The sequence below is a fragment of the Lithobates pipiens genome, unplaced genomic scaffold (assembly GCF_037356315.1).
Source record: "Lithobates pipiens isolate NorthernLeopardFrog02 unplaced genomic scaffold, aLitPip1_a1.2 Scaffold_19, whole genome shotgun sequence".
NCBI lineage: Eukaryota > Metazoa > Chordata > Amphibia > Anura > Ranidae > Lithobates > Lithobates pipiens.
In genome coordinates, this window is record NW_027507764.1 from 77,502,788 (window position 1) to 77,525,175 (window position 22,388).

General features: G+C 43.2%; 1 protein-coding gene across 7 annotated transcripts in view; it reads right to left on the reverse strand.

The window, feature by feature from the left end:
* Positions 1 to 16,881: 16,881 nt before the first annotated feature.
* Positions 16,882 to 22,388, reverse strand: part of NEBL (nebulette) — a 398,972-nt gene continuing 393,465 nt past the window's right edge. For all 7 annotated transcript variants that reach the window (XM_077490941.1, XM_077490942.1, XM_077490939.1 and 4 more), the window contains one exon: positions 16,882 to 21,938. In XM_077490941.1, the coding sequence (XP_077347067.1) occupies positions 21,762 to 21,938 (177 nt within the window). In that variant the 3' untranslated portion in view covers positions 16,882 to 21,761. The remainder of the gene's footprint in view (positions 21,939 to 22,388) is intronic.

Genomic DNA, 22,388 nt, shown 5'->3' on the forward strand with positions numbered 1-22,388 from the left:
CCATGTGCCATAGTGATCCTTCCTGCCTTCCATGTGCCATGGTGATCCTTCCTGCCTTCCATGTGTCATAGTAATCCTTCCTGCCTTCCATGTGTCATAGTGATCCTTCCGGCCTTTCATGTGTCATAATGGGTCTTTCCTGCCTCCCATGTGTCATGGTGATTCTTACTGCCTTCTATTTGCCATGGTTATCCTTCCTGCCTTCCATGTGTCATAGCGATCCTTCCTGCCTTCCGTGTACCATTTGATCCTTTCTTACTGCCTTCCATATTCCCAAGTGATCCTTCCTTGCTGCCTTCCAAGTGCCATAGGGATCCTTCCTGCCTTCCATGTATCATAGTGATCCAGTCTTCCTTTCTTCCATATACCATAGTGATTCTTCTTTCCATATACCAGTGATTCTTTCCTCTTTCCAATTTCTCTCCTAAAGGGTTGGTTCACACTGGGGACTCCAGCTTGTGGCACAGCAATCAAACTATATTTTTTAGGGAAAAGGAAGCCCAGGTTTTGTTTAACCATGGCCCTTAGGCCCCTCTCACTATCATGTTTGGCCACACTCATGGCATGCCGCATGTGATGTCTTCCTGAAATGTTTCTCCTTCTCAAGTTCAAAAGTTCAGAGGCATGCATGCCCCCAGGCAGCAAACAGGCTCTCTCTGGCAGAGCATTAAGCACGTGGCCAGGCCTTAGACTCCAGGCCTCACCCAACACAGCTGTTTCTCGCACATCCACAGCAGACCAAGGTCTGGGTGGGAGGATCACATGACTTCCTCCAAACTCCTACTGATTGGCTGAAAGGCATGTGCATATTCATAACTCAGTCCCACTGATGCCAAAGGCAATGGTGCCACCTATTGACAGAAAGGAGGAACTACAGTTAAACCAGGCTTAGGAGAAAACCCAAATAATCACAAAGACTATAAATTGGCCAGGTTAGTTACCACCTAGCACAGCTAAATTTACCAGTAGTCCCTGTTTAAGACAAGGGTGCTATAAACATTTCACACTAAACAGTGTGATTCACATCCTTTGGAATTAAATAGACTATATCCTTATTCTACAAAAGAAACCCATACACATTGTGATATGGGGTCAATTAGCTCAATGGTAAATGCATTTTTAGTGAAGTTCATGCCAGTATTAACTGTGTTTTTAAGGCATTGACATCCCACTTTTATTTAAATGGAAAATACCAAGCCACCTGGCTCTCTTGTCAGCAGCACCATTGCTCTCTTAGGTCTCCTAGACCATGAGCTATTCAGACTTTCTCAGCCTTGGTTGCAGCACCTTGCTGTATGAGCCCACTCCTGACCTCCTGATAGGGTTTTTCAGCCTCTTGAGCTTACTCCCTCTGGGGACTTCCGGGATTCCCTCCAGCTCCCTGGACCCACTAGCCGCCTCAGCTTTCTCAGACTCTCAGACCCACCCTCATAGCTGTCCTGACTTTTCCAGTCCTTGGGCAAGAAATCCTCCTCCCAAAAGAATACAGTCTCTGGCAGGAACTCCCAGCTTTGCTGACTGGACTCCTGCAGGCATCTAGCAAAGCCTGGACACAGGAATGAAGTTTTCATCCCACCCAAGACTCTTTGGAATCTTTAAACTGCAGGCCCCGATCTGGGATTGCAAAACCCAGAGAAAACTTACAACTTTTCTCTGCTCACAATAAACATGCTGGAGCTTCTCAAACTGCAAATTTGAGAATCCTTTGTCATCCTTACATCTCATTCCTACTTTCACAACGTGGCTGGGCCTCACGCTGTTAGAGCACCTACAATTTAATGGCCCTGTAATCTATTTTAGATTAACTTGTTTCTTATGCCCCATACACACGATCAGAAATTCTGCCAGCAAAAGTCGGATGTGAGCTTTTGGTCAGAAATTCCAACCGTGTGTATGCTCCATCGGACTTTTGCTGGCAGAATTCCAGCCAGCAAAAGATGGAGAGCAGGTTCTCTATTTTTCGGTCGGAAAAAGTTCCTATCCGAAAATGCATTAGTCTGTATGCAATTCGGACACGCAAAAAATCACGCATGCTCGGAAACAATTAGACGCATGCTTGGAAGCATTGAACTTAATTTTCTCGGCTCATCGTAGTGTTGTACATCACCGCGTTCTTGATGGTCGAAAGTTCAGAGAACTTTTTTGTGACCGTGTGTATGCAAGGCAAGCTTGAGTGGAATTCCGTCGGAAAAACCATCCAAGTTTTTTCTGGCGGAATTTCTGATTTGTGTATGGGGCATTACTGTGTTTTTCTGCTTCTTTGTAACATACTTTGTGAGCTCTCTTTCTTTCCTTTTCCCCCCTCGTTTCCATTTGTTTGGAGCATGAAGTGCATGTTAGTTAATCATGTACACTGTTCTTTGCACACTACAAATCCCACCACCTATAGTATATCTCGGGAGCAAGAAAGAGAGGGTGGCTACATTCCTATATACAATGGGATCATGGAGAACGAATATGGACATCCTCTAAAAGTAAGTCAGCTTACAAAAAGAGAACTTAGATTTGGAGGAGGCTGAAAGCAATAGCAGGTACATTTTGAGTTAAGAATATTTGAATAGAATTATTAAAGCGGGAGTCCACAGTTTTTTTTTTTTTTTTAAAGCCAGCAGCTACAAATACTGCAGCTGCTGACTTTTAATATAATGACACTTACCCGCCCAGCGCGCCCGCGATGTCGGCACCCGAAGCCGATCTCTGGATCGTCTATCAGGTGCTGCCGCCGCCATCTTGGGTATGGGAATCAGGAAGTGGAGCCTTTCGGCTTCATTTCCCGGTTCCCTACTGCGCATGCGCGAGTCGCGCTGCGCAATAAGGATGGTCCCCGCTGTCTCTGGGATCTGTGTGTTTCCCAGCAGGCAGCGGGGGACCTTCGGAAAGGGGCATAGATTCTGCGGAAAGGGGCGTACCTTCTGCAGAATCTACGCCGGAAGTGGGTGCAAATACCTGTACTGTACAGGTACCTGCACCTCCCTCCCCCCGGAAAGGTGCCAATTGTGGCGCCGGAGGGGGGGAGGATTCCAATGAGCGGAAGGTCCACTTTAGGGTGGACCTCCGCTTTAAACACCAGCGTTGATCATCCCTTTAATGCTCCATGTTTGCTTGGAGACTGGAGACATGCTGCAGAAGAAATGAAAACTCAAGGACATGTTCCTTGAGGCTAATAGAGAGCTCTGTGGTTACCCCTATACCAGGGATATGCAATTAGCGGACCTCCAGCTGTTGCAAAACTACAAGTCCCATCATGCCTCTGCCTCCGGGCGTCATGCTTGTGGTTGTCAGAGTCTTCCTATGCCTCATGGGACTTGTAGTTCTGCAACAGCTGGAGGTCCGCTAATTGCATATCCCTGCCCTATACAGATCAATGCTCCCATTCCTACTACACACTGCTGGGGTTAATTTTTAAACCAAGCCTGAGAAAACGTACCCTCTCTAGCATTAGTCTCATTGGTTTCCATGTATATTGGATAAGATCATTCAGTGGTCTTAAGCTGTAAAATTGGGGAATGATGAAATGAGGGCTTGTGAAACCCTAACAACAATTATAGTCTGTTGGGAAAATGCACAAATGACTAGCTGGAAAAACACAAGACAGCTATTAAGTGAGGAGTCGTATATTTATTAGCCAATCACAGACGAGGTTTTTTATGGTGCTGAACAATTTTATTGGTTTTTTTAATGATTTGGTAACTTTAGTTGCAGGTTTTCTGGAACTACTAATGAAATCAGCACTTTCTGATGAAGCAACCAACACGAACTTTCCCTAGTTACAAAAACATATAAAATGACTTTTAAGCAGATGCAAATGAACAAAAACCAACTTGTTTAAAATGTAGGTATAATAGATAGTTAGTAGGAAGATGATGCACTAGGGGGCAGTAGGCGTCTTTATTTTATAGTTATGACATTTAACATGGGCCCATAATCGTTTGTATGTGTTTATATAAATTAATACCCTTATTTTAAAGGAAAACAGCAGTCAATTTTAAGAGAACACAGTGTTTGTTGTTGTAAATTCACATTGTAAAATATATTTTTTAAAATTTGGTTTGTATATTTTTATGTTTGCTGGTCCATATTTTCATAAGAATTGTTTCGTATTCAGATTTGTAGATTCTTCTACAATCAAGCTAAACATTAATTGCTCCTAAGTACATCTTTGCTGTATGTTGATTTCAAAAAGGTTGGAGCCGATATACAATATTCCAAATCATCAATGTCTGTGTGTGTTGTACAAATGGCAACCACTCCAACCTTTAACTGTCCTTTGCAGCCAGGAGCACATGGAAGGGTGACGCATGTCAAAAAACGACAAATAGAGTTCCCAGCCAGCCTGCAACACACCAAATTGTCCTGTCCTGTCTAACAGTTCACTATATAAACAGGGGATTTAATTTGCACACATTTGCAAATATATGTGTAAGCTGCAGTGGCCATGTCACTAGGGTTGCCACCTTTTCTTCAAGCCAAACCCGGACACTAAAGCCCCTTTACATAGGGTTTTTGATCAGGTCAGCTTGTCCGTTTTTCAGGTGGACCTGATTGGAGCCTCCATTCACTTCTATGGAGCAGCGGATATCCATAGCTCCCAACTGTCCCTGATTTGGAGGGACTGTCCCTGATTTGGAGAATTGTCCCCCTGTCCCTCATTCCTCCTCATTTGTCCCTCATTTTGGTCTCATCTATATAGTTGTATATAAAATGCACTTTTTATCTATCAAAAAGGGTTTCCCAGCGCTAAACTTTTTATATGATTTCTAAATGGCTACATTTTTTAATTTCAACAGCCAATATAAAGGAACAGTAGTGGTAAAAAAAAAGCACTTGTGTGTTTAACCAATCTTGTTTTTTTGTACAATTCTCCTTTCAGGGGGTGTGCCCTATGCCTGCATACTTTTGCTGATAGGTGTCCCTCATTCCAATCTGAAAAAGTTGGGATGTATGGATGTCAGCAGTGACATGTTCACTGACACCCGCCGCTATGCGATCCGATTCTGTCCGTGAAATCCAGACGGATGGTGACCCTATTTTCCATCCGTTTGAAGGATCAGATGAAAATGCAGAACAGGGCTCTGACAGGTCCGTCTCTGCACAGTGAGCAGAGATAGCCCTGTCATCTGCCTGCTTAGCGGAGATCAGCAGATCGATCCCCTGCTGAGCAAAGCGAAGTGAAAGAGCTCACTATTCACCATTCAACTGCATGGAGTTGTGCAGCAACTGTGTGTAATGCACGTGGCTACAGCACAGTGGCATGGGATTTTAGGGGTTAAAAACAGGTGGTGAGGAGAAAACATAACGCTTCTTCACCACCTGTCAAATACTTTTAAAAAATGATCCACTGTGGATTACTCTTCAGAGTGCTCTGCGACTTTGTTTACACTTGTTGGGGGGACAGTAACAAAATAGGAGGTTGAGCGGTTTTTAATGTGACCCCACTGTTCCTCTTAAGCTGCAAAGCAGCAGAGGGGGGCAGTACACACGCAATAGCCAAAATTCTTTGCATCACAGTGTGGCAAAAATTGTCTGCACTGTTGGGTTCAGTGAGCAGTAATGCCTGCTGAATGTGGCCCATCCAAGTGAATGGGGGTTTCCTGCATCCATGTGCAATGCATTTAGTTGTGGGTGCTGATGTGGGGTTTAAACAAGTGGTGAGGAGGCAATGTAACACCTCCTCACTGCCTGTCAAATTCCCTCTGAAGAGCAATCCAAACATGGATTGTTCTTCAGAGGGCACCACATGTGTAAACAAGCCTTGAGCCTAGGTTCACACACATGCGATGTGGGAACCAGCCCAATTCCAGCGCCGGTTCCTGCATTGCATCTCTCCTGTAGGCGGTTCACACTGCCCTCTGCAAACCACTGCGGGTGTCATTACAATGTTAAAGTGGAAGGCCACCCTGAAAAAAAAAATACATTAAAAATTCGAAAAAAAATCTGAAAAAAAAAAAAAAATGAAAAAAAACATTTTTTTTTTAAACTTACCAGAAATGCCTGTTGCTAGGCACATCATCCTAATCTGCCTCTTCCTCCTCCACGGAGATCTTCTATCTTCTCTCCTCCATGCGGCGTCTTCTGGGTAATGGGTCGCTCTGTGTTCTGGGAACTGTGTGTCCTAGAACACAGCGCGCCCCATTCACAAAGCGCTGCGCGACTCGCGCATGCGCAGTAGGAAACGGGCAGTGAAGTCGCAAGGCTCCACTGCCTGTTTCCCTTAGATAAAATGGCGGCACTGGGACCCGAGAGCCGAGGGACGGGTCGGCCGACATCGCGGGCGCCCTGGACAGGTAAGTGGGCTTATTAAGTCAGCAGCTACAGTGTTTGCAGCTGCTGACTTTTAATTTTTATTTTTTTTTAAACCGGCCCTCTTTAATGAGATTGGTTTGCAGATCACAGTGCGAACTTTGAACTCGCACAGGAATCAGGTCGCATTGGTGAGAACACCCATACGATCCGATTCCAGTACGGGAAAAAAAAGTCCCTGCAAATCTAATGCAAGTTCAGCCATACAACTGTATGGCTGAAGTTGCATTGCACAGATATCGCATGTGATCGGCACAGCAGTGCGGTGCGAATCACATGCGATGTCTGACATCGCACAAGTGTGAACCCAGGCTAAGGCTGTTCAGCCATGCCAGTATATTCTGTGGAGTAACCGCTAATCTGAGTCCTGAAGTCCACTTCTATACAGATACATCAGGTATTGTAATTGCCGGGAACCGCAGCACAAGGATTACTCCGCCGGGACTATTTGATGGTTTTCGGGCTCATCCTTGTGCTGCTAATCCCGCCAATTACATTGTCCAGTGTATCTGTATAGAAGATGACTTCGGCACTCAGATTAGATTGTTGGAACTCCTGAATAAAGATAAGAACTTTCTCCTAATAACATTAACTAGTCATGTTACTCCACCAGCTGAGCAAATAGAGCACAGAAACCACAGTGCAGCCTGAATCATGTGTCCCTGTACCAGGCGGAAGGAGACCCGGACACATGATTCAAAACCTGTACTGTCCGGGTGAATCCTGTACAGGTGGCAACTCTACATCATCATGCAACCCCAGTGTGCTGCAGCCCTAACTCTACAATTTTAAGTCCTGAGTTGAAGAACATATACACTCACCGGCCAATGTATTAGGTACACCTTGCATATACCGGGTTGGACCCCCTTTTGCCTTCCAAAATACCTTTATTCTTTGTGGCATAGATTCAACAAGGTGTTGGAAACATTCCTCAGAGATTTTGGTACATATTAACATGATAGCACCACCCAGTTACTGCAGATTCAGCTGCAAATCCATGATGCAAATCTCCTGTTCCACCAAATCCCAAAGATGCTCTATTGGATGAGATCTGGTGACTGTGGAGGCCATTGGAGTACAGAAACCTCATTGTCATGTTCAAGAAACCAGTAGTGAGATGATTTGAGCTTTGTGACATGGTGCATTATCCTGCTGGAAGGAGCCATCAGAAGATGGGGACACTGTAGTCATATAGGGATGGACATGGTCAGCAACAATACTCAGCTAGGCCATGGCATTTAAACAATGCTCAATTAATACTAAGAGGGCAAAAATGTGGCAAGAAAATATCCCCCATACCATTAAACCACCACCACCAGCCGAAACCGTTGATACAAGGCAGGATGGATCCATGCTTTCATGTTAATTACGCCAAATTCTGACCCTACCATCCGAATGTTCGTAGCCTTCAATTTGAGGCTCATCAGACCAGGCAACATTTTTCTAATCTTCTATTGTCCAATTTTGGTGAGCCTGTGCAAATTATAGCTTCAGTTTCCTGTTCTTAGCTATTAGTGTTGGCACCTGGTGTGCTCGTCTGCTGCTGTAGCCCATTTACTTCAAGGTTCAGAGAGGGTATTCTGCTTACCTTGGTTGTAACAAGTGGTTATTGTTGCCTTTCTATCATATCAAAGTCTGCCCATTCTCCTCTTGCCTCTGACATCAACAAGGCATTTTCATCCACACAACTGCCACTCACTGGATATTTTATCTTTTGCAGACCATTCTCTGTAAACACTAGAGATGGCTGCGTGTGAAAATCCCAGTAGATCAACAGTTTTTGAAATACTCAGACCAGCCCGTCTGGCACCAACAACCATGCCACGTTCAGTCACTTAAATCCCCTTTCTTCCCCATTCTGATGCTCGGTTTGAACTTCAGCAAGTTGTCTTCACCATGCTTAGATGCCTAAATGCATTGAGTTTCTACCATGTGATTGACTGATTAGCAAATTGTGTTACCAAGTGATTGAACAGGTGTACCTAATAAAGTGGCGGGTGAGTGTATAATAATGGATAGATTAAGGGCAAGTATGCCTGGAGGCAGCCCATCCCTCCTTAAAGGGTTAGGACTGCTGTGCTGTGCTGTGCTGTGCTGTGCTGTGCTGTGCTGTGCTGTGCTGTGCTGTGCTGTGCTGTGCTGTAGCATTGTCAACCCATGGAGTGGGTAGTGTTAGACCTCATTCACATGGGCATACTACAGTGTACACCCCTATGAGGGCTGTGCTTACCCGCATGGGGGGTGCAAAGTTCTTTTCATCCCTGTGCAGGCAGTCCCATTCATGTCTATTGGAATGCTGCACCAACACAGCCGCTGCTCCCAATTTGACATCTGTGTGGGTGCAGGTGCACAGCCCAAAGTGTATGCAGTATGTGTTTGGGATTGTGCATGAATGTTAAATTGGTCAGTATCAGCTGTGTCACCTGCTGCTGGTGGCCGCACCTACCCACTGAGAGCCACAGCAGAAATCTCTGATTCCTGCCGCTACCATTCACAACGGCTCTGTCCCCCAACAGGCAGAGCTCCTCCATGCTCTGGCCATGGACTGTCCCTTGGGGTTCTCACATCCATTGCAGGACTGGATCCTGCATATCTTGACACCAGGATCTAGGACCAGTGGAGCACAGGGGAGAAGACGCTGTGGGGAGTGGTCTGGCATCCCTGAGGAGTGGAGGATCAGGTAATCTCCTTTTCCATACCCCCTAAATCTAAGTGAACAATTAGCCCCTGCAGTGGGGATAGAGTTCAGCCTTAAAACAAATCAAATATAGTTTACTTCTATTTAATGTCCTAAAGTCATGGGAGGTGAAATTCTAAAAGCCGGGTGATTCAGTCCATGGCTGCCTCAACAATCTCGCTTTGTAACAGTCAGTGGAATTTTGCTCTGAATCCAGTGGAGCTCATGGCACAAACGTTCTGTATAATCCATGCAAACAAATCATAAAATAGGTTTTCCCTGTGCAGGGCATGTTAGGACACTGGTCAGTCAGCACTGAATGGAACAAAAGTACATTATAAAATAAAGAGAATGGGCAGAAAAAGCATACAATGGGTGGTAGAACGTGGAAGCTGCAGACACGTCCATGCTCTTGTTTCATGAATAACAGAACATCATATAAAAAATGCAGAAAATAATAAAACTTTTAAAGGGTCCATTCAAAATTAAAATTTCTGGGCTAGGTAGTTCCAAAAATATTCTTGTATGTCTTGTGTACTTCAGCAATGAGATTAAAGCCCCATACACACTATTAGATTTTCTGCAGATTTTTGTCTTCAGATTTACCAAAACCATATAATATGAGGTCAAACCTTAAAGCGGGAGTCCGCCGGGAGTCCGCCGGGAGTCCGCGTTTTTTATTTTTTTAAAAGCCAGCAGCTACAAATACTGCAGCTGCTGACTTTTAAAATAGTGACACTTACCTGTCCAGAGCGCCCGCGATGTCGGCACCCGAAGCCGATCTCTCGATCGTCTCTCGGGTGCTGCCGCCGCCATCTTGGGTATGGGAATCAGGAAGTGGAGCCTTTCGGCTTCATTTCCCGGTTCCCTACTGCGCATGCGCGAGTCGCGCTGCGCAATAAGGATGGACCCGCTGCCTCTGGGATCTGTGTGTTTCCCAGCAGGCAGCGGGGGACCTTCGGAAAGGGGCGTAATCTATGCCCCTTTCCGCAGAGAGCTATCCCGGAAGTGGGTGCAGATACCTGTACTGTACAGGTACCTGCACCCCCCTCCCCCCTGAAAGGTGCCAATTGTGGCACCGGAGGGGGAGGATTCAAATGAGCGGAAGGTCCACTTTAGGGTGGACCTCCGCTTTAATGCCGCGTACAGACGATCGGAATTTCCGACAACAAATGTTCGATGTGAGCTTGTTGTCGGAAATTCAGACCGTGCGTATGCTCCATCGGACATTTGCTGTCGGAATTTCTGACAACAAATGTTTGAGAGGTGTAATGACCTTCTTAAATGCACCTGTACAGCAATCTACTTCCAATTTAGATGCAAGTCTTATGTCCATTCCAATATACTTTAATACAATCCTTTTTAGAAAAGAATACTCAGTGGGTAAGCCTTTTGTGCACTAGGATACACTTTTTGGCATCTACTCTGTTGGCTAATTAAATTAGTATTGGCTACTCTTTTCACATTTCAGGTGCATGTGTGGGCCTTGTCTCACTTTCCTCCCACTCAGCAGTTGTGATCTCTCGTAGGCTCCATTTGGGCCCCAGTGTGTCTCCTTGTTGGGCGACCATTCTGAAACCTACCTGCTTGGGTGTTTTTTAGTATGCTCTGGTCACCTGTAACCTCTCCATTAAAGGTATGATCGGTCCCTGCATAAATGTTGATCCAATACAGTGTTGACACATATGTTGTTGGTTTCTCTGTATGTAAACATACTTTAACTTTATATGTTTCATGATTTAGATGTCCTTATCTCCCTCAGGATGGTTTGAAATAGCATAAATCGAAACGCATTGGAGTTTTTTGAGCAGTATATCAAGTTTGAAAAAATGTTCATATATATATAATGTTGTTTACCTACATTATGCCATTAGGACATCCTGTCTAGTATAGAGGATACATATGCCGGAGCTCATGTTTTTGCAATTTCTTTTTGAAAAATTATGTAATTTTGTAGCAATAAAATATATTTTTTATATATCCAATTAACTTATTTTGTATTTTTTGCTGCCTAAAACCCCCTGGGAGTTTTTTGTCTCTGTTAAATAATTTGGGATAAGCAGCACTTTTTTCACCCATATGGATGGGCTCCTCTATCTATTAGTCTTACCTTTTCACCTATATTCCCCGTGGTACCCGGTTTTTATGCATCACCAGGTACTCCAGGCTCTTCCTGCAAAGAATATATATATTTAGACAACATGACCTCCTTTAGAGCAGACCAGGATCCCCCATAGATCCGCCTTTAGAGCAGGGTCCCCAATGGATCCCCCTTTAGAGCAGACCAGGGTCCCCCATAGTTCCCCCTTTAGAGCATGCCAGGGTCCCCATAGACCCCCCTTTGGAGCAGGCCGGGGCAACAGGTGCCCCAAAGAATAGATCCCATTTTAGTCTTCTTACACTTACCTTTTGACCTGTATATTGCCCAGGTTTTCCTCCTGCACCACACCCCAGGCTCTCCCCCTGCAAAGTATATATACAGGCATACCCTACTTTTAAGTCAAAATGAGGACTAGAGCATGTATGTAAAATGAAAATGTACTTAAAGTGAAGCAATACCTTTTTTTCACTTCTCAATGTAAGTGTAAACTAAGCTCGATGGGAAATCGAGGGCAGCTTGGCACGGCACCTCTTCCGGTTTTTAAAGGAGTTGTAAAGGCAGAAGGTTTTTTTTTATTTAACTGCATTCTATGCACCCCTATTTACCTACCTGATCCCCTTCTCTCTCCAGTAATATCCAGGACACTCTTCCTGATTGGCTGAGACAGAGCAGCTGAGCCATTGGCCAAAGTCAGTCAGCCAATCAGGGGAGAGAGGGGGTGGGGCCAGGTCAGGCTCCGTGTCTGAATGGCTACACGGAGCTCTGACTCGGCTTGGGTGTCCCCTGTAGCAAGCTGCTGGCTGAGGGCCACTCAAAGGAGGGAGGGGCTAGGAGCAGAAAAGAGGGACACGAGTAGAGGAGGATCTGGGCTGCTCTGTGCAAAACTAACTGCACAGAGGAGGCAAGTATAACAGGTTTATTATAAAAAAAAAAAAGACTTTACAATCACTTTAACATTGATGCCCATGGGAAATCTTGGTCAACTTGGCATGCCACTGCTCCCGAACCATAAGTGACGGACACCAAACATGGGGAGCTCATTAGGAAGACCCAGGACTACGATGTGGTAGATTACCTAGGCAAGCTGGCCAACCCCAAAATCACGTATGTTGTAGTCATGGGTCCCCTCTTGGTGATCCCCAACATTGGCGTCCCTGTCACTCATAATTCGGGAGCAGTGCCATGTCAAGCTGACCAAGATTTCCCATAGATGCCAATGTTAAAAACCTGGGAGCAGTCTCATGTCAAGATGATCAGTGGCCACTTACCCTGCAAGGACTGCTCACAGACACTAGTGTTCGTGTACAGACACTTTGCCGTTCCCTGGCACAGATGTACACACTAGCTCTGGCAGAGCTCACTGGCACATTTGCAAAAACGTTCTGCACGTCTGTAAAGACAGGAACATTTTTTGCCTTCCCTGACCACAGTCTCTGCGTGTGCATGAATAGAAAGTTGCGTGCACAGATGCCCAGGCGCCCAGAGCATGTGCATATCTATATACCACAGGGCTCTCGTTATTCAAAACTCTGCTGCACATCTGCTCATGCCCAGGGGGCGGAAAGACAGTCTTGCCTAGGCGAGAATTCTGGAAGTGCTGCTTAACAGCACAAATAAAGCTTTTTAAAAAAAATACATACAGTGGGTAAAGAAAAGAATCACCCCCACTTTAAAATAATCACATTTTGTTGCTTTGCAGCCTGAAATGAAGACAGACACAGTTTTTGTTTTATTCAGCTTCATTTATTAGTGCAACTTATAACATCCAAATGAAAGATACAGTGCCTTGCGAAAGTACTTTTGCCACATTTCAGGCTTCAAACATAAAGATATAAAATTTTAATTTTTTGTGAAGAATCACCAACAAGTGGGACACAATTGTGAAGTGGAACGAAATCTATTGGATTTTTTTAACTTTTTTAACTAATAAAAAAATGAAAAGTGGGGCATGCAAAATTATTCGTCCCCCTTGCGTTAATACTTTGTAGAGCCACCTTTTGCTGCGATTACAGCTGCAAGTCGCTTGGGGTATGTCTCTATCAGTTTTGCACATCGAGAGACTGAAATTCTTGCCCATTCTTCCTTGCAAAACAGCTCAAGCTCAGTGAGGTTGGATGGAGAGCGTTTGTGAACAGCAGTTTTCAGCTCTTTCCACAGATTCTCGATTCAGGTTTGGACTTTGACTTGGCCATTCTAACACCTGGATACGTTTATTTGTGAACCATTCCTTTGTAGATTTTCCTGTATCTTTGGGATCATTGTCTTGTTGGAAGATAAATCTCCGTCCCAGTTTCACATCTTTTGCAGACTCCAACAGGTTTTCATCCAGAATGGTCCTGTATTTGGCTGCATCCATCTTCCCCTCAATTTTAACCATCTTCCCTGTCCCTGCTGAAGAAAAACAGGCCCAAACCATGATGCTGCCACCACCATGTTTGACAGTGGGGATGGTGTGTTGAGGGTGATGAGCTGTGTTGCTTTTACGCCAAACATATCGTTTTGCATTGTGGGCAAAAAGTTCGATTTTGGTTTCATCTGACCAGAGCACCTTCTTCCACATGTTTGGTGTGTCTCCCAGGTGGCTTGTGGCAAACTTTAGACGAGACTTTTTATGGATATCTTTGAGAAATGGCTTTCTTCTTGCCACTCTTCCATAAAGGCCAGATTTGTGCAGTGTACGACTGATTGTTGTCCTATGGACAGACTCTCCCACCTCAGCTGTAGTTCTCTGCAGTTCATCCAGAGTGATCATGGGCCTCTTGGCTGCATCTCTGATCAGTCTTCTCCTTGTCTGAGCTGAAAGTTTAGAGGGGCGGCCAGGTCTTGATAGATTTGCAGTGGTCTGATACTCCCTCCATTTCAAAATGATCGCTTGCACAGTGCTCCTTGGGATGTTTAAAAATTGGGAAATCTTTTTGTATCCAAATCCGGCTTTAAACTTCTCCACAACAGTATTACGGACCTGCCTGGTGTGTTCCTTGGTCTTCATGATGCTCTCTGCGCTTTCAACAGAACCCTGAGACTATCACAGAGCAGGTGCATTTATACAGAGACTTGATTACACACAGGTGTATTCTATTTATCACCATCAGTCATTTAGGACAACATTGGATCATTCAGAGATCCTTGCTGAACTTCTGGAGTGAGTTTGCTGCACTGAAAGTAAAGGGGCCGAATAATTTTGCACGCACCACTTTTCAGTTTTTTATTTGCTAAAAAAAGTTTAAAATATCCAATAGATTTCGTTCCACTTCACAATTGTGTCCCACTTGTTGGTGATTCTTCACAAAAAATTAAAATTTTATATCTTTATGTTTGAAGCCTGAAATGTGGCAAAAGGTTGAAAAGTTCAAGGGGGCTGAATACTTTCGCAAGGCACTGTAACACCAACATGTCAATAAAAAATTAAAAAAACAGAATCACTGAGTGGCCGGTGAGCCTGTATTGGATTTCCGCCAGGCGTATTGTTTGGTGTTAAGGCCAAATAATTAAATTTTAGTCTCATCTGACCATAACACCCTTTTCCATGTGGCCTCAGAATCTTTAAGGTGCATTAAAGGTGGTCATATGACACTAAAATGTAATTATTTGGCCTCAACACCAAACAATATGTCTGGTGGAAATCCAATACAGCTCACCACCCAAATAACACCATTCCTACAGTAAAGCATGGAGGTGGTAATATCCTGGTATGGGGGTGTTTCTCTGCAGCAGGGACTGGATCACTTGTCAGGATAGAAGAAAAATGGATGGGGCAAAATAACATCAAATTCATGAGGAAAATCTGCTGCCCTCTGCCAGAAAATTGTCAATGGGAAGAAGGTTTACCTTCCAACATGACAATGACCCAAAGCACACAGCAAAAATGAGCACACAGTGGTTGAAGGAGAAAAGGTTGAATGTCCTTGCATGGCCTAGTCAGAGCCCAGACTTAAACCCCATTGAAAATGGGATGACTTGAAGACTGCAGTCCACAAATGGTCACCATCAAATTTAACTGAACTTGAGCAGTTCTGCAGAGAAGAGCGGGCAAATATTACAAAGTCTATATGTGAAAAGTTAGTAGAGACATATCCCAACAGACTGGCGTTCAACAAAATACTTACATAAGGAAGGGTGATCCTTTTTCCAACTCACTGATTCTGTTTTTGAAATATTATTTTTTTTCTGACATGTTGGTGTTATATTTTTCTTTATATCTTTGGATGTTATAAGTTGCACTAGTAAATACAGCTTGATAAAACGAAAACTGTCTGTCTTAATTTCAGCAAAATGTGATTTTTTTAAAAGGGGGGGGGGTATTCTTTTATTTACCCACTGTAGGGGGGGGGGGGATTTAGGGCAGCCCAACACGCCCTAAAGGTTGAAGATCTGTTTAAAGTCTGGCACATCATTGATTATTGCTGCTTCTTCCTGAGACTGAACTCTCACAGACCAGTTATTAATCAGGGGAGTCCATTTTATACCTCCTGTGCATCTCATGCTACCAAAGTAGTGACTACATGGGCCACATCTGGATAGTGCAACTATAGACAATTCATAGACTGCAATACAGAGTTAACCACAGGACATGGGCCTCTGCAGGTAGGGCTAAGGTGGGTCAATTGCCCTAACCCCCCCGGAATCAGGGATCAGATCAGCACTGTCAAATTCAGCACAGTGGCGTTACTATGGGGGTGCGGGCAGCCCGCACCTGGGTGCCACCCACCAGTCAGATGACACCATCGGGGTGCTGTCAAGCCCCCTCATCAGTGTAGTGTGACTGTGGGCTTTTCCATGCTCAGTCCAGCAGAGAACTTAGTGGGGATGTGACAGCAGAAAGGCGAGCTGCGGGCTAGCAGAGGTTTCCCCCGCTAGCCCCCCCTTTCTCCTGTTAGGGAGAAGAGGCGGCAGCTCTCACTAGGTTTTGCCACCCAGCTTCCTGCCCACTCCTTTCCTTCCCTATTGGCCATAACTGAGTGCCAATCAAAGGAGACTAGTAGAGGAGAGCATCATGGGACATGTAGTCCCGAAGATCGGCGGCTCCATTTTCCACAGGGAGGAGGCTACAGCTCGATCAAGAGAGAAATTGCAGCCTGGAAAAAAAACAGAAGGAGTGCTACAGGACAAAGAAAGAAGAGTGTGCTGGGTGGAAACCAGAGAGAGACCCATGCTGCCCAGCGCCACCAGAGAGAGAAAGACTAAGCCACTGCCAGGGTACAGACATGCTACACTACTGACCAGAATCGCCCCCGGGGAACCCAGAGTGAGCAATCGTCTAGCCGGAGGGATCACTGCTGTAGTTTCGCTGGGTCTGGTAAGAGGAGCTATCGGCCATTATCCTTACTTATCCCAGGAACTGTACTACATCTGCAATCTCTGACCATGATAATGTGATAATGACATTGTCGAAAAGGGGGCGGTGCATGGGTGACCCTAAATTGATGCCATCCCCTGAAAAAAGTTCTGCAGACGTCCATGTCGCAGGAGACAGTGTTGGTGTGGAGGTTAGCAGAAGGAACCAATGAGTGCGGCTGGTGACCATGGAGCTTGACCTTTCCAGACGTTTCAATTTTCAAGCAGAATTCAGGGGACATTTTCTCAGGATCAGAGCAGCATTTGGCAGCAGGGGAGGTAATTCTTGTATATCTTGTTTAGACATATTACAACCTTTACAGGTGCATGCGTGCTTCAGAGTTATTCATTATGTGACAGGGTCTCTTTAAAGGATCTAACGTGTTTTAAAATGGTACTTAAATGATCATTTCCCACCCAGTAAATATGCATATGTAAATAATGATAATGAAAACAACTTTAATTGCAGTTGGTTTATCGGTTTTTAATAATACACGTTAGCAAAAGATATAGATACCACAGTTTATTTCTTGTTTTTGAACTGCATATAAAGTGTCTTTAGTTTTATTAAAAATAATACATCATTTAACACCACCACCCAGATATAGTCTGTATAATAATATTTTCTGCCTAAGAGTCTAGTAGTGTCACTAACTGCTACATAGTCCATGGTGTATCATATACATGACATCATAGGCATACAGCCCTCCGATGTCCATATATCAGCAATACTAATAATATGATAGAATAATCCGATACAAATAATCTACTTCATCCAACTGGGACATTCACGTAAGTATTCCAGTGTTTATTATCTTTGTTAGCTGCTAAGCAATTACACAGCCAGCCAGTAGTATCATTCAGGTATTAAAGCTTAAGTAAACTTAAAGCAGCACTGCAATATAAAGTGGCTATTGAACTTTGGTGGGTATCCTACATATGCCTTGTGCTTTATTTTTCTATGTTTTTGAGAATAATTATTTTCGAAAGAGGAATGGAATAAGTGTTTGTACCATATCATGCCAGCAACAGGTTCACTTTGCAGCAGTACATGCTCCTCTTCCCTTTGCTCCTCCACCACTCTGATTGGGAGCCAAGAAAAATACCTTGTACTTAACGGTATAGGGCAGTATGCCCCTATGTGACAGCGATGGTGCTTGGTGACTGGACACTCAGGCCCCAACTCTATCAAATGGAGAAAATGAGAGAATCCTGAGCCCTTTCAAAGCTTGGGCTAGGATCTACTTGGACCTTACACAAGATGTCTTTTCTTTCCTTCAACAACAACTGCTGTGGTGGGGGGTGATTGCTGCAGGGGTTAACTTTAGGGAGAACTCAATACATTGCAAAGCACAGATTTTAAAGGGTAATGAAGCTACGCAACTTACAATCTGATTGTAAAGTCTCCATATATTAGTGGCATTTAACCAATAGATATGTAGTGTAGTTTGAGGGCCTGTTTAAATAGTTAATTCAGGTTATGTCCAGTAATATAGACCCTCAAAATGTTAACAAGTTTAAAGGAGACTGAATCAGTTCTAACACGAGTGACCATCTCTAATTGCTTCAAAATAAATTTGTACCTAGAAATTACCTTCACAGGGGCTTTGTGGAAGCACAAACCATGACAGTAGAACTTCCTGTAGAACTATTGGCACAAGTCCCACCATATATAAAATCTGGTACTGAGAAGTACTGGGGCTACCATTGCAGACGATCATAATTTATGATCTGCAATAAGCATGGAATAAATTAAGTTACAATGCCTGTAACTGCACAAGCTTCACAGCTCATTGTGGATGGTCCTGCAATCTTTTGGGACCTGTGGTGTGTCCCAGACGGTTGTGGAAGGAGAACTTTGGTGGATTGCCTCGGAGATCCAACCCGGAAGTGGGAGCTGGTATCCGGCAACACCAGGTACCTGTTCCCTCCAAAAAAGTGGCAAAAATAGAAGAGGGGGGGAGGAGAACATAAAGCAGAACTCCCCTCCATTCTGTTTTGGAAGAATTTTGGTAGGATTTGGTCAATAGTCTATTAGAGTTCTCCAGGATGCCAGCAAAGTTTACCCTTCTTCATATGTTCTGCGTCAGTGGCTCAAAAAGTATGGATGCCATTGGATCAGCAGTGTATTTTCAAAAGGAGAGATTGGCAATGTCAACCTCCTTTGTTATAATTGTTTTTGTTCAATCATCTAATTTTTTTTATTTTTTTATTCTCATTTATCTAAAACTGTCCTTACATTGTACGAATTTTAGCTAGTTCCTGAGAAATCGAATGAAATTCGCTCAGTGGTTGATGTCGTCAACCCCCTCCTGCCCAACATTCCTTGGAAAAATCAGAACAGCCAGACGGAAAATTGGAGGAGCCAAATGTCAAAAAAAATAGCCACAGCTGGAGTTTTATCCATCTAGGCTGTATAGAGTGTATGTCCACCCTAATTTTCATTTTTTAAAGGGGGTATTCAGTGTTTAATGCAAGCTTGGCTTTCTCATATCTGCAGTCTTTGGGGAAATGGCCGAGGGTTGTACCTCATCTAAGTGAGTAGTTTCTGGATACAGCGTTCTTTCCTCTGCTATATAAAACACTTGGTAGCAGTTGGGAGTCTAGGAAGCCCAGCAATAATAGACAAGCTCTGGTGTTATCAATATTGTGGGGAGCATCTTGAAGACATAGCCTGAACCCCTGCATACATCCCTGTGAAGGTAAATCTAAGTCTATTGTATTATATTATTGTTTAAGCATAATGCGTGTGCTTGATTATGTAAAAAGAATCAAACCTCTCAGATGTATTAATTGACATAAAGTGACTTGGATAGAAAGGGGGAAAAAAATTCAAAAAAATATGCTAACATTTAGTTTTTCTCTGTGAACTCAATCTCAACTCATTAAAGTATCAGCCCACGTCTTGTTTACAGTATTAATAATATAGTCAAAAATGCATATAAAAAAATGGTTCTACACTACCTGCTGCGTTTTAAAGACATTTCATGAAGAGAAATGGTATCTCCACAAGATGGATGGAAACACCAGAGCTACCTGGTGAGCATGGGAACTATGGCAGGGAGACTTACTGAGTAGTCCATGAACCAGAGGGGGACCACTCCTTCTAAACATCTGGAAAGGAAATAACACTTTCGGGTGGGCTAGTACAACTTTTTATAATACATTATTTATACCAAAAAAAAATTATATATATATATATATATATAATATATATATATATAGATAGATAGATACACAGTGGGGGTTATTTACGAAAGGCAAATCCACTTTGCACTACAAGTGCAAACTACAAGTGCAAAGTGCACTTGAAATTGCACTGAAAGTGCACTTGGAAGTGCAATAGCTGTAAATCTGAGGGATAGATCTGAAATGAGAGGAAGCTCTTCTGATTTTATCATCCAATCATGTGCAAGCTAAAATGCTGTTTTTTTATTTTCCTAGTATGTCCCCCTCAGATCTACAGTGACTGCACTTCCAAGTGCACTATCAGTGCAATTTCAAGTGCACTTATAGTTTGCACTTGTAGTGCAAAGTGGGTTTGCCTTTCCTAAATAACCCCCACTGTATATATAGTTTAATTTATTTATTTTGTATGGGACATTTTGTTGGCACTCTTTCCTTTTCATCTTGTTAGTTGCCTCACTGTCATACCTAACGTATATGAAAAATTCTTGGAGACAGACTGTCCTAGATGGAACAAAGTTATAGAAAATAGTAAGTGTCACAAGAATCCATGAACTTGTGTCAATGGTAAAGTGGTTCTTTGCCCTTTAAAAAAAAAAATCAACTTTGCTGATCTTCGTCTCCCCTGCATGTTTAATGTGGGCAGCCGGCTGTTATCCCTCACAGCTTCACAGTCAGCTGCCCACTGCACATGCACAACCTTTACAGCTCATTGTGGATGGTCCCGCAATCTTTTGGGACCTGTGACATGTCCCAGAAGGTTGTGGGAGGAGAACTTCCAGTGGATTGCCTCGGAGATCCAACCGGAAGTGGGAGCTGGTATCCGGCAAAACCAGGTACCTGCCCCCTCCAAAAAAGTGCCAAAAATAGAAGAGGGGGGGAGGAGGACATAAAGCAGAACTCCCCTCCCTTCTGCTTTGGAGGAATTTTGGTAGGATTTGGTCACTAGTCTATTAGAGTTCTCTAGGATGACAGCAAAGTGTACCCTTCTTCTCCCAGAGATCTCAGTTCTTACTAGGTAGAATGGATACTTAAAGAACCAATGCAATATGAGGAAGCCAGACAGATAATTAGTTTTAATTTTAGATTATTCCACTGTTTCGGTTCTCATAATTAGCCAGAAATGATTCTTTAAAAGGGGTTTCCACTTTCCCTTTGGACCCTTTGACTGTATTGATTGTTATAAACAAGGATTGCAATTTTTGCTAGATATAGTGATATCACTGACCCCTTTCGTTTATGTTCTTTCCCTATAGTACTGGGCAAAAATCTTCAGCCTACTATCTCAAAAATGATTACTTTTGCTTCTGAAGAATGTGGAAAAGTTGACACTATCAATATTTCTAATCAGTGGGCTTTGAACTCTCATATATCATTAACCGGTCCAAGGGAGTAACTTGTATATTCTTGGAAAAATCCTATGTTACCAGGCAGAGGAGTGAGGCAGGAGACCAAAGCTACAGATGACAATAACATATGTGTCCCTCCATCTTTTTTTCAGTCATGTGACGTCCTTTAAAAGGAAGTTAAAACACTAGAAATACGTTATTCAAATCACATTTAAAAATATTATTTAACTATTTTTTTTCTTATTTTCTTTTTCTTTCTAGTTTAATTAGCAGTAAAATAATTGAGAGGTTAGATTCCTTGTAATAGCAGTGACCTGTTAAATGATGCACACCTTGCAAGTAGATCAGAATATAGCAAAAGCCGCAGGATAAGATTATCAATGCTTTCCAGTCTATATGATGCCCCGGCTATAATCAAGATTGTCAGCACATAACAGCCCTCTGAGTTAAAAGTAGGAAAGTATTTCTGTTTGGTAGAAATAAAAATCCTCTAAAATCCCATTAAATAATTCAGTAGAACACTCCGCTACAGCTACAGGTATTTGTCTTTTTTTTTCTTTTTTTTTTTTCAGGTCCGCTTCTCACGGGTTTATAAGCAGCACAGCTTTTATCTAAGTGCTTTTTTTTTTTTGTAAGATTTTTATGCCGCCATTTGAACGTTTGTCCTAGAATTTTATGCTAGTGCTTAAAAAATAAGCATGTAAGCTTAAAGATAATTTTGAGAGTTTTAAAACAATGATCGTCAATAAACAATTCATAATCCTCACAAATAAAAGCGCTGCTCGGTGTTGGAACGTGCGGCAAGGCACAGCTCTCAGTTAACTGGCTCGATGTAATTGGCTGGAAGCATTCCCGTCTTCCCTGTTCTTTGCACAGTTCCATACATCCATCCTTCATCAATGGGCTGCACGTTAACAATATAGTCACCGTCCCTAAAGGAAACTTCGTCTTCATCTTGAGCGCTGTAGTCGTACATGGCTCTGTATGTTCTCTAAACGAGAGGCAATAAAAAAAAAAAAAAAAAAATTTAAACAGGAAACCTCATTAACCGCAACAGTATATTAAAATAACAAGCTGCAGACTTCCTGAGTAAGATGTTTAAAGAGGAGCTCCAGGCAAACATAAAAAGGTAATTCCACCAATGTATTAATTAGAAAAGTGTTACATGTATTTGTAAAGTTTATCTAGAAAAATTAGCAGCATCAGTGACATAAAAATAACTTATTTTTTAGGCCACATACAGACCAGAACAGTGTTTATAAAAACAAAGTTACTTTTTGGGTCTATCATGAGCCTGCATCATAGGAGCTGTCATTTAATCCATGAAGCCCCTAGCGTTGGTCCTTACATCATTGATTGGTAAATGATACCTAATGCAGTGGCGGCTGGTGCTCCAGCTGGGGGGGCGCCAAACAAACCACCGACCCCCTTCTCCAGCACA